Source organism: Berghia stephanieae, chromosome 1 (genome assembly GCF_034508935.2).
Source record: "Berghia stephanieae isolate SIO BIC M18660-M18661 chromosome 1, UCSD_Bste_1.3, whole genome shotgun sequence".
NCBI lineage: Eukaryota > Metazoa > Mollusca > Gastropoda > Nudibranchia > Aeolidiidae > Berghia > Berghia stephanieae.
Window position 1 is genome coordinate 66817494 of NC_088360.1, and position 13243 is coordinate 66830736.

Consider the following 13243-nt stretch of genomic DNA (forward strand, 5'->3'; position numbering starts at 1 on the left):
GAATAACTGTCTACAGTTTCAGTTATCCAGAGTAGACTCTGAATAACCACTTCGTAAAAAAAAAAGCCCTTTTCCTTTTATTCAATCAACTTGTGGTGGCAGTAGTGGCGGTGGAGGAGGAAGATGGGGATAAAAAAAGGCCCTTATCCTTTTATTCGCAATCAACTTGTCTTGTGATGGACCCTAGTCCTCTCTAAAATCTGTCCAAGTCCATGGCATGGCAGTTTTTTTTTTTGCATCACTTGCGGCCTTCGCTGATTCGGGCTCGGGGTAAACCGACAACAAAAAAATTAATGATAAATTGGAAATTACTTCTATGACGAATCATTTACCTCATGTCCACCTCCAGACATTGTTTTATTCAACGGGACCGGTCCGTTTGCAATTAAAAGGTGAAAAACAGAAAGTGGAGGTCAAAAAGACAAGCGAGTGGGTTGTCGAGTGTAGAAGTTGCTGAGGGTAGTTGGCAGTAGACTCCCCTGTTTTGTTAGGCTCGCTTCAGTTTAGTGCATCGGATATTTTATCCGTGTTTTCGTTTAATAGTTATTTTAATACGGTCGCTTTGAATCAATTAAATGAAATTCTTCATTTATTTTTTAATAGCAAAAAACAATGGATAAGTTACTATCAAACTGCTTATTACAATTACATAGGCTCAGTGAATCAGTGCGTGGTTGATAACTGTAATAGTAGTCAAAATAAAAGCTTACACCGGTATTGAACAAAATTCAAACCAAAACAAAAAGTTCCTCCAAAAAAAGTAGTGGCCGAAAGTGAAAGTTGGGTGTTTGCACTCTTCCTAGCTAGATATTAATTTTAATTGATTGTTTTGCAATTAGTATTTTAAGAAATGAAGCAAAAAATATATGACTTGGTTTTAGAAGTTCTGAGTCGTCATACATTTTTCCACAGTGGACTTGCGGAGCTTCAAACAAAATTCCCCAATATTTTGTAAGTAGGTAGACCAGCAGGCCCAGGCGCTTTGTTATAACTCCCGCTGTGATTATCCCCAGACACCTGTCTGGGTATAATAGAAATTTGTTATCCCCAGACAACTGTCTGGGGATAACGAATTTTCATTATCCCCAGACGCATATTTGAAACTCCGCTCTTTTAAACAATTATCCACATTCCAGAACATGGAATGTTTCCAGATGCACATAGAAATAAGGAAAGTTAATAAAATATCTATAAAAACATAAAATTAACCGCTGTGATTATCCCCAGACACCTGTCTGGGGATAATAAAAATTTGTTATCCCCAGACACCTGTCTGGGGATAACGAATTTTCATTATCCCCAGACGCATATTTGAAATTCCGCTCTTTTAAACAATTATCCACATTCCAGAATATGGAATGTTTCCAGATGCACATAGAAATAAGGAAAGTTAATAAAATATCTATAAAAACATAAAATTAACCAACATTAAAATCAGTTGTTACTACATATACACAATATGCGTCGACTTCGAAGTGGGTGTCATGGCCGAATGGTTTAGTCGTCTGCCCTGGAAGTTTGACCATAATCGACGTTGTGGGTTCGAATCCTGGTAACGTCACTTTTTTTTTTTTTTTTTTAAATTCCGTCTTCTTTTTACAGAACGTTGAAAGGGATAAATGTCCCATCCATCCTCCCCCCCCCCCCCCCCCCCCCCCCCTCTCTTTTTTTTTTTATTAAACTCTCTCTCTCTCTCTCTCTCTCTTGTTTTTTTTCTAGTTTCTAGCAAATATATTCGTCCCCACTCCGATCTCAAATAGTGTCTAAAAAGAATAAATAATTATAAAGCAAACAAACAGAAATATTCAGAGAGCGACCAAATGGTCAGTTAGAGGAGAAAAAAAAACAATAATTGTGTTAAAAATAAAAACAATAATTGTTTTAAAAATAAAAACAATTTAAGAAATTCATGCTCAGAAACGGAACATTTACATAAAGGTTTAGCAAACAAAAAACTCCAAGGTTTAGGTCAAAATATAAAAAAAAAAAAAAAAGAAAAAGAGAGATTTCCCTCGGAGCAGGGAATAGTGTTAACAATAATAATAATAATAATAATAATAATAATAATAATAATAATAATAATAATAATAATAATAATATTAATAATAATAATAATAATAATAACAATAAATAATAATAATAATAATAATAATAATAATAATAATAATAATAATAATAATAATAATAGTATGATAATAAGAGTATTAATAATAAAAATAATACTATTATTGATAATAATATAATAATGATTATGATGGTAATAGTAATAATAATAACAAATATTACAATAATAATTATTATTATTATTATTATGATTATTATTATTATTATTATTATTATTATTATTATTATTATTATTATTATTATTATTATTATTATTATTATTATTATCATTGACCAAAACAAAAACAAAAAAACAATAATAGATCTAGAGCAAATTAAATAATGAAATAATATTATCGGAGAAATAAAAAATTCAACTGATTAAAAAAAAAAAACTCTTGCTCAGAACTCGGAACAAAAGTGAAAACAATAAAAATCAATATTATTATTATTATTATTATTATCATTGACCAAAAAAAAAAAAAAAAACAATAATAGATCTAGAGCAAATTAAATAATGAAATAATATTATCGGAGAAATAAAAAATTCAACTGATTAAAAAAAAAAACTCTTGCTCGGAACTCGGAACAAAAGTGAAAACAGTAAAAATCAATTGGGAAGAAAGAAAGAAAAGTAAAAAAAAATTTAAAAAATGAGTAGGAGTGGGGGGGGCGGTCGCGACTGGGTCGAATCTGTGCAGCTAAAAGGAGTAAAATGAAAGGTGGCCTTACCCACTGAGCTGCCTATCCACACCGCTATCGGAATATTTTAAATTCATATATGAGCTAAACATATTTCCACCATTTTTGCTTCCTTGTTTTGGTAGTTATTTCCATCTCTGATTCTAATAAAAATATGTTGTTGGATCTAGTTCTGTGGACGTGTGATACTAAATTGTATTGTCTTGTGCGAAGCAGACAGGAAAATAACAGGTGTGGGTTTTGGGCTTTGGGCGAACAACACCATGGCCTAGGAATTCGTCCGCGACATAAAAATTACTCCCGGTCGTCCCCAAAATTGTGGCCAGAATGAGCAAATTATAGAAACAAGAGATGATCAATAAAGTTAACAGGTAGGTTGGTAATGAAAATTTAAATGGTTGGTGGACTATGAACAGATTCGATGATTAACAACTTTCTTCCGGGTTGAAAATAAAAAGTCGAATTGCCAGTTTGACGTTTTCAGATCAAAGTAACAAAAGAAATTTCATTGATCCATTTGCTTTAAAATATTTTTTTTTAAAAGAGCTGGATTTGACATTTGATCACTATTTACTTTCATCTTGTGTTAAATATCACTTGATATATTAACTGTTTTGGGACACAACCACTAGTATTTTTTCCAGAATATTTGGTATTTTTCACGCCTAGTTTGGCATTTTGCATAAAATCTTTCTGCCCACTTGCTACATGCGTCTGGGGATAGTATCCTCAGACAGGTGTCTGGGGATAACAAAAATTGGTTATCCCCAGACACCTGTCTGGGGATAACGAATTGTTATTATCCCCAGACAGGCGTCTGGGAATAATGACAGCCTTATAACTCCAGTCCCAGTGGCCACCGACAGGCTCACTGCAAAGTTTTTTGGAACATTATTTTTGGCCCTTTATTATTTTGATCACCATGTGGACCTATGTGGCTAATATTGGTATCAGTTTAAAGGGCACAAAACAAGTTTTCTATCTCTAACGGTGTGTAAAATAAAAGTAGGCTATAGTCTTCCTAGATCTAGGCGCTGCACGTCCAACTCGCCTTGAGCATGCATTCACGTAAAATATAAAGATTTTTCTTAAAAACCTACCTCTGTTTCAAAGACTAGCATCTTTCAACTTTCTAAGAAACATTTTGATTTTTCAGAACTTTAGTTCGTTAAAAAATACCGGCCAATCTGACACGTTGAGTCGAATGAAAACGAAATTTTGTTGTTTACACGGTTCAAAGGAAATGCCGTAAATAAGCTTTCATGGACTTCCTGTGTTGTTTTTATAGTGTCACGTGACCGTTTTGAGAAATTTGTCGTCTGCTACAAAAAATTAGACCGGTAGGGGGTAGATATTTTCGTTGGAGCAGAGAAAAAGTGAGTATTATTTCTTGGACTTGTAGAGAGGCCTAGGGTCCACCAGCAGACCAGTTGATTGAATGAAAGAGAAAAAGGCCTTTTTTATCCGCCGCCACCACCACCTTGCATGCCGACGAGAGGGAGACGTGTCGATTGGTGACCTTGGTGATGTAGAGAATCTCAAGGATGCTGGCAGTTGCAGTTGCAGGTGTTCTTAACCCCTTAACAGCGAAGCTAATTTTTTGCTTTTAGATAGTAGTTTGCTTTTATCTTTATTATTGTTAACGGGGAATACAGCGTTTCCACCAAGAGAATAGTCAGACTATCGCAACTCGGACTTCAATTGTCTATAATAGTTTTGCCGTTACTTGTCTTTTGATGATAGAAGATTTGGTGTTAGGTCAAAGATCGAATTTCGCCGCTAAAAGGTTGCATTGCTACTGGGTTTGCTCTCCCCCCCCCCCCCCCCCCCCCCCCCCCCCACACCCACTTTTTTTTTTCTTCTTTTTTTTCACCTTAGTATTGCTGATTGCTGCTATTTCCTTTTTTATGATTAGCAAGTGCCGTAGGAGTCTCACAGGATGCAGGAGTACTGCAATTAACCCTTTGCCAGTGACACTGATTTTTTTGTTTTTCAAATAATAGTCTTCATTTATATTATTTTTTTAACGCAGAAAAAAAAACGTTTCCACCATAAGAGCAGTAAGAATATTGATAAAAAGCGCTTTGAGCACGTTGGGTGGATATTGCCCTATATAAAAGCTCGTTTTTAAATTTAATTTGTTTTTTGTCTTTTGATGAAAACGGTAAGATTTTATTTTTGGTCCAAGTAAGATTGATATTCGCCTTTAAAAGGTTAAGTTGTTTTGTTTTTTCAGTTTTTTTTGTTTTGTTTTTCAAATGCGGATACGCTGCTTCTTCCTTTTTTTCCCTCAACTGGCAAGCTATCGCTGTACTTACCCGCATGGCTTGCACACACAAAAGGATACATCTAAGTCACAAAACCTTACATCCAGGTCACAAAATCAGACAACTAGGCCACACATCAAGACATCTCTGTTTCGTTTGTTCCAAGATAGCAAAACAAACCAGACGTCTTGGAGTTCGAAAGAGCTTTCCATAAAATATTTGGTATTTGCAAGACCCCCAGAAACCAATTCCCTATACAGCTCTTGTGCACGGTTACTTATGACCTTGATTTCTTTCGTACCCCCCCCCCCCCCCCCCCCCCCAAATCCCACTTATTGTGTGGTATAGGCAGAACATAGTAAATAGCTGGACTGCCACATGCGTGACTAAATTGGCCAAAGAGAGAATCTATACTTTGGCATTAGACACCCATTACCTGATGTCTTGGTTTTTAATCCTAGCCTAGTGAGAGAGAGAAAACAAAACAATCATACATGTATCTGCAAACAAAAGAACGTTTTCATTTTACATTGAGATGGGAAGGGGAAGGGATAACATTATGACAAGAGAGAGAGAGAGAGAGAGAGAGAGAGAGAGAGAGAGAGAGAGATGGGCGGGGGGATGGGGGGATAGTAAGGGGGAATGGGAAAAGATGAAAGAAACAATGGGTTGCCTGATGACGTAGATCAAAGGGTTGTTACAGCGGTGTTCACGGTGCGTTCTTCGTGAAATTTTAACCTTTTACAGTGACACTGATTTTTTTCTCCAGATTGCTTATGCAGAATAAATCGTTTCCACCAAGAGAGCAGTAGTAACAGTATATTTCGACTCGGGCTTCAATTAAACTATAAATCGCAAAGCTTGTCTTTTAATGATAACATTAAGACTAAGATCTGGAGTTTGGGGAGTGTAAGATGGAATCTCGCCATTAATGGTTAAAATTGTTTTGATTTTTAAAAAAATAACACACACACACACACACACACACACGAGCGCGCGCAGTCACGACAGCGAGGACCATCTATTGCTTGTGTTGCAACGGTAAACCAGTTTACGTGTACATAGATCCTGAGGCTAGATGCCCCGTTACCGTGTACGTAGGCACTCCCAAAAAAAAAAGGAAGAAAGAAAGAGACACACACACACATACTCACACACACACACACACACAAACCACACACACACAGTCTCGCATCCTCTACGAACTAATTTTGCGCACCAATTTTTACTGCACTTATGCACCAAATTGCATACCTGAATACCTATCTAGGGACACTTTTTTCCGTATCTTTTTCTCAATAAACTTTTTAAAAAACCTTTGTTTTGCGCGGCAGGCGGCAGGCACCAACTTGGCACCAACCATTGAATCAGACGAAATACACACACGATTTAGCGAGGAATGAATCATGAAAATATTTAGGATATAATTTCAAACACAACTTTTGATATTCATCAAGGATTGTCTAGTACCGAATGTTTTTTGATAGAAAACAAATGTATCTTCAAATCTAAACTGCTTTTGACGGTAAGCGGTAAGTTTTTTTATTTATTTTTCTGTCCAAACGAATGATTTGTCCTGGTATAGAAGCTAAGTATTGGTAACACCGGCGCAGCTCTCTACTTTTACACACCGTTAGAGTTAGAAAACTTGTTTTGTGCCCTTTAAACTGATACCAATATCAGCCACAGCATTCTTAATAATAATACTAATACGTCACGTAGTGTTTTTATGCACCTCCGTTGACGGTGTATCTTAACGGATCGTTTTTATACACCTCCGTCACGCATGCGCATTCCACCCAATTTCATTAGCGATATTGTGTTCCTGTATTTGGACATGGCGAAAGTTATATTGTGACATCTGTAGGACGTTTTTGTTAATGTTAATAAATTTATATAACAATAATAATTTAAAAAATCGAAATATAAAACAAGAAAATAGAAGTTGCATTGAAGGTGAAATTATGTTTTAGAAAGACCTTATTAAATGTGATGAACAGTCAGGTGGCTCCGTAGCGCAGTGGACAAGCTGTCAGACTCCAACCTTGAAAGTAGCGGGTTCGATTCCCATTGTCGACATTTTTAATAGTTTTGATTTACTTTGTTTTTGTTTGCTTTTTTTCTTTCTTTTTTTTTTTTTTCAAAAACTTTTTATCATGTTAAAAAACTTCGATTTTAATTTCAACAATTATTTATTTATTTGAGATAAGTATTTGTGTGCCATGTTTCTTTTTACTTTAGATTTTTAAAATTATTGTTATTATTCGAGCAGCGTGCTAAACTACAATCTAAAACTATTTAAACCTCATGGACGTATGCAGCAACATTTTCATTAATTTACCATCAACGCCAACGGAGGTGCATAAGAATGGTGCGTTTTTGTACAAAACGCCACCATAATAATATTCCTGATTGTATTTCTCAGAACGAAGTGCCAATTCGGACCCCAGTTTATTGAGAAAAGAAGGCTTATAATTATAATTGCATGAGAAAATAACTACTCATTCTAACAACTGTTATTTATATTTGCTACATCGCAGAGATTATTAATCTAATTCTATATACTATAGATATAATAGTCTTAAATCTCATTACAAAATTTACAACTTTATTTCTTAACGCTGTGATTATACCCAGATACCTGTCTGGGGATGACGAATTTTCATTATCCCCAGACACATATTTGAAACTCCGCTCTTGTAAACAATTATCCACATTCCAGAATATGGAATGTTTCCAAATTCACATAGAAATAAGGAAAGTTAATATAATATCTATAAAAACATAAAATTAACCAACAATAAATCAGTTGTTACTACATATACACAATTTGCGTCGACTTCGAAGTGGGTGTCATGGCCGAATGATTTAGTCGTCTGCCCTGGAAGTTTTACCAGAATCGACGTTGTGTGTTCGAAACCTGGTTCCGACACTTTTTTGTCATGGACCATGCCAGTTGCTGAATCATCAACTATTTACTAGTAACTGCCACCGACTGATGTTGTTGCACACAGCTTTTAAAAGAATTGTTCCTTATTATGATGATGTGCAATATATTTTCCTTTAAAACAAAGGAACTCTTAATCTTGATTTTAACTAGTCTTGGAATTCGTGAAAAGACTTATAAAAATTAAAAACAAATTTAGACTCAAACTCAAACCTTTCCACCAACGATTGACAAAGATTAGATGATTGGAAGATTCGTATGCTCACAAATCAGGGCTCAACTGAAATCACTGCATGTACCTGAAGAGTTCCAATTTGACTCTTTGGTAATTGATGAACCGTCAACTACCAAGGACTCACTCCTTGGCATTTGACACTTCCCTTTTGATTTGATGCACCTGTTTATCATCCTCTTTTTCTGTGAACTGGTGCCCATTCTGTTCTCACAGAGCACTGTAGCCAATCTTATCTTCATATCTCACATCATAAACACTCTTAACTCTAGTACCGCATTGGGGTTAACCGGAAATAACGACCGGTTCCCAGTACTTGCCTAGCAAGTTTGAATGACGTAGCTAACATATAGCGTCACTCGGGTTTGATCGCGTCATTTCTTACGTCAAAAACTAGCTTCATACTCAACCCAAACAGCTTAAATAAACTGTTTGCTGATTGGCTGAAACTAATAATATCAACCAATCAAACTTCGGCTTTTATTTCATAAAGAACACAATGGAATTTTTACTGAATCAAGGTCGGGTCTGTGTTACGTTTCTACAACTGATGCGCGTGTCACTTGGAAAAGGTGTGTTACATTTAAACGACCGCGGCGTAAGTGTAAGTGAGGTGGGAATGGTGTGTTACGTTTATACAGCGGTCGAGGATCGGGGGTTAATTAACAACTCTGTTTACAAAATATGATCGCCAAAATGACTGCCTTGATTGACAATTAATAAATGACTGTCTCGATTGACAATTAATTTTATGACAGATGTGCGTTGTCTTTTTCATCACTGAGGTGTCAATTGTCTCGTGCAAGGGAAGTAATGATGGGAAAGTGAGGCGTGAACCATACATTACTCGCAGAGCCTTTTGGTGGTTTCTGTTAACCCTGTTGGTCAATCTTTTGTATTAGAAAATATTTTTAGTTGTTTCTGTTTTAAAATTATCTTTAAGTAATGGTGAGAAAATTAAGCGTGCTTTATAAGCAGAGTCTTAAGCGTGCTTTATAAGCAGTCCTTTTCATCGAGCCTACTTATAGCCGGAGTGCTTGTAAATGGAGACCACTGTACTCTAATGCTGTGCCATGAAAAATTTGCTACAGCTAACACATCTTTTTTTTATGGGTCCATTTGTTGTGTGACTTTTTCTCCCACTACATTTATGAAGATCGAATAATTTTATAAGTTTTCATATATTTACTCATATTACAGAGACACTGCTAGTGTGAAGACTCTACGAAGTATACAAGCTCAATATTATGTGGTGAGTATAAATTATTAAATTCAACCCATCTGTGTAAGCTGGACAATGGCAATGTCTGCTCTGAGCCATGTGTTCTTCTTAAAGAGTATCCTTCTTACACTACACACAGATTACCATTTGACAATTTTCAGGCATTTAAAAAAAATATAATTCTTGTCCTTATCACAGCATATTTTTAAAGGGTTAGTTGCAGTGGCCAATTAAATTCCTTTATTTATTTATTTTTTTCTTTCTATTAACCTCCCCTCTCCTTCTCATGCCACAATCAGCTTCTGTGTCATATAGAAAAGATAAGCTTGATCATATTCTGATTTCAGGGCTGAGACTCTTCCGCCTAAAGGCGGATTTCCGCCTAAATGGTAGTTTATTTCCGCCCATCCCATCACAATTCCTCCTTTTTCAATTTTTTAATTTGATAAATAAACAGTGATTTTGAGAATCTCTCAGAAATTTTCCGCTGAATTTGCCGTGTCAAACATTTTCCTCAAAACCACAAAATCACCACTATGTCTTATGTTTTATTTTGACACCTGTGCTCAGTCTCGTGAAATTTGGTGACGGATCCGTTTTTATGACGTCGGGCCTGACAGAATGGCACCAAATGTCACATTTGACACAGAAGACCAGTGGGGTTCTTTGATTAGATAGTTAATGGTTGAAGGGGAAGGGAGGGACAAATGGGTCTGGATTTTTTTCTCTCTGTTGTAGGTACCTATTGCCTTTTTAATCTCTCTCTCTCTCTCTCTCTCTCTCTCTCTCTCTCTGTCTCTCTCTCTCTCTCTCTCTCTCTCTCTCTCTCTCTCTCTCTCTCTCTCTCTCTCTCTCTCTCTCTCTCTCTCTCTCTATTTCTTTCGCAACCATCCATTCAATTATCTGGTTATACAGAGATAATATATTAGAATAAAGCAATGGTGATTGGCTTAGTTTACTCTTCTTTCTTTTTACCTTTGGACTGTGGCTTTAAATTTGAGAGATTCTTGGGTTGTATAAGATGAATAACCACTAGGTTTTGGTAACAAAGATATTGTAGCCTGCTTTATAAAGTAAAAATCAAAACAAAACAAAACTTTCTGGCCTTTTATTTGAATAACATTGTAGGCCTTTAACATGTGGAAAGGACAATTCATTAAATGTTTACAAAAAGTAAATTTATGTCTAATGATAAGAATGGATTTATACTAGTAATAGTAATATATTACATAATACTTATACAAAACTATGTTCCTGTTATTTTGACACTTTGCTTGTGTTTGGTCGAAAGACCGAGACATTTTCCTCCTTTTAGAGAAATTGCTATCATCACTGAATAAAAAACACTCACCAAAACCACTACATCAACATCTCTACCACCACTACTATTACAACCACCACCACATCACCATCCCTACCACCACTTCTACTACTACAAATAACACCACATCATCCCTACCACCACTACTACTACAACTACCACCACATCATCATTCCTACTACAACTACTACAATCACCACCACACAATCGCCTCTAAGACCACTACTACTACAACCACCACCACATCATCATCCCTACCACCACTACTACTACAACCACCACAACATCATCTCTACCACCACTACTACTACAACTACCACCACATCATCATTCCTACCACAACTACTAACCATCACCACATAATCATTCCTACCACAGCTACTACAACCACCACCACACAATCATCCATACGACCACTACTACTGCAATCACTACTACATCATCCCTACCACCACTACTTCTACAACCATCACCACATCGCCATCCCTACTACAACCACCAAATGTTTTAATTACACTCTCAACTTCTGAAATTCCACCGAGTCGTATCAGAAATTGATGTGAGACAAATTTTGGATCGCATCTCAGTAAGTTTTAGTGAAATTCAAATTTATAGGTTACGGTCGCATGGATGTGTCATGATCTTCACAATGAAAAATTTCATCCTTTTTTGTGACCAGTCATTCTCACCCCTGACAGTTCTATGAGAATAGAATTTATCATGGATTTGTTTATGTATGAAGCGTGATAAATAAGATCGCTGCTTAATCACAGTTTTGTTGACTTTCTACATCATTTTCCAGAGAAGAATGAAGCGCTGTACAGCTCGCCATTACGATAGAAAAACCAGGGGAAAATACTATCAGCTGTAAGTCTTAGTGTTTTTCTTGTAGACACTCGGTTGATTATTATTCTTTTTTAAAGGTTTTTTTGTTGTTTTTTTTTTTCTTTTCTTTTCTGTGTCTCAAAATTAAAGTCACACTTTTCTTATGGCCCCAAAAGACTGAAATGTCATATTGCATAAAAATTCGTCATACAATTTCCATTGCTGTTGCTTGTTCTTGGGCTAAAGGTTTGAACCCAAAGTTTTACTTGTCATATATTTGACCAAGTATCTTAAAATGGTATAATGTCGGTGTGATTTAGAGGCTGAGAATTGAAATATGAGACTTGGTATAAGTCTTGTTTTATTGACATGACTGTTTCTAAATGGGCACAAAACTAGAATTTCATATTTCTGATCTTTTTAAAAAAATTTTAAAATTCCCTTTTCATCTGGTTCAGCCCAAAGTGTGACGAGTCACATATTATAATCTTTTTTTAAATTGCCAAATTCAATTTTGTTCAGGACCTATATAAAATCTAAGAAAACATGTCAAGATTACATTGTCATCGAGTAGCTTATGTTTAAACATTCTAGAAAAGTCTTTTTTGTTGTTGTTGTTGGGTTTTGTTTTTGTTTTTTAATATTATTATTACGTCAAATTATGCTGTCAATTACTCTTTCTTTCAGCTACAAATTTGCAAAGGCAAGAGAAGAGGAGCATGTCATAGTACGCCTGGCTTTAAGAGTAAGAGTAATTAATAATAATGTGTTGACTGGGAAGAGTAATTAATTCTTATTGGGCTATTTTGTTGTCTTTTTGTCTACATGGACTCTGAAATATCTGTAAAATGTCACTCTTTTTTCATTCAAGTCACAGCAGCAAATCACTGCATCTTATTGACATCAAATAGTATCTTGTCAGGGGGTGAGGGATATGTTGGTATACTGGAATCTGAGTTAAATGCAATTTTTTTAATGTTTCAGAATGACATTTCACCATGTCTCCTAGCAAGAATCATCCTAGAAGAATACTATTGGAATGATGTGAAACATGACAGGATCAGAGACAAGCCTGATGGCGGGAGAGGAGCATGTAATTAACCTGCCATTTCATTTATTTTCAAGCTATTTTATTTGTTTATAGTAAAGTTTACCACTATTTGTCTCAAGTCAATTCTTTTCTCAAAGAATTTATGATAATCATTTGTCCTAGGTTAATATTACTCATACCTGCCAACCCTTCCGCTTTTGGCGGAATCATTCCTATTTTCACTCTCCCATTTTGTACTATTCCGCTATTGCCTCGAAAATTCAGATTTACAAAAGTGATGATAATGCTAAGAATAAAAAAGAGGGAGAAAAAAAAAAAGGGGGGGGGGGGGGGGGGTGTGAAAGAGGTAAAATTCCTGTTTTTTGTCTCAAATTCCTATTTTTTAGGCATCCTGATTCCACCTTTTGAATGTGAAGGGTTGGCAGGTATGTATAGTGGTTCATAGAATTTTTTCCTGTGCCTGCTTATTCTCATTGTGCATCTGTGCCAGCATTTGTTTTGAACCGTAATTTCCTGTGAGATTTCAGGTGCCGAATCTCGGGTCGAAAATTGTAGAAAGTACCTGAATGCATC

General features: G+C 35.7%; 2 protein-coding genes across 10 annotated transcripts in view; one reads left to right on the top strand and one right to left on the bottom strand.

The window, feature by feature from the left end:
- The window catches only part of LOC144979888 (uncharacterized), a 16446-nt gene extending 12396 nt beyond the window's left edge, over window positions 1-4050 (bottom strand). Inside the window, exon 1 of one of the 2 annotated variants that reach the window (XM_078927147.1) lies at window positions 3906-4050. In XM_078927147.1, coding sequence (XP_078783273.1) covers window positions 3906-3926 — 21 coding nt within the window. In that variant the 5' untranslated portion in view covers window positions 3927-4050. Of the gene's footprint in view, window positions 1-332; window positions 490-3905 lie in introns of those variants that run through there. The other variant, XM_078927137.1, reaches the window with a different exon arrangement.
- Window positions 732-13243, top strand: part of LOC144979845 (CDAN1-interacting nuclease 1-like) — a 25260-nt gene continuing 12748 nt past the window's right edge. Inside the window, exons 1-5 of one of the 8 annotated variants that reach the window (XM_078927071.1) lie at window positions 732-951; window positions 9452-9503; window positions 11597-11661; window positions 12307-12364; window positions 12604-12712. In XM_078927071.1, coding sequence (XP_078783197.1) covers window positions 851-951; window positions 9452-9503; window positions 11597-11661; window positions 12307-12364; window positions 12604-12712 — 385 coding nt within the window. In that variant the 5' untranslated portion in view covers window positions 732-850. Of the gene's footprint in view, window positions 952-3084; window positions 3177-4228; window positions 4372-6440; window positions 6605-8536; window positions 9132-9451; window positions 9504-11596; window positions 11662-12306; window positions 12365-12603; window positions 12713-13243 lie in introns of those variants that run through there. The other 7 variants (XM_078927080.1, XM_078927054.1, XM_078927113.1 and 4 more) reach the window with 7 other exon arrangements.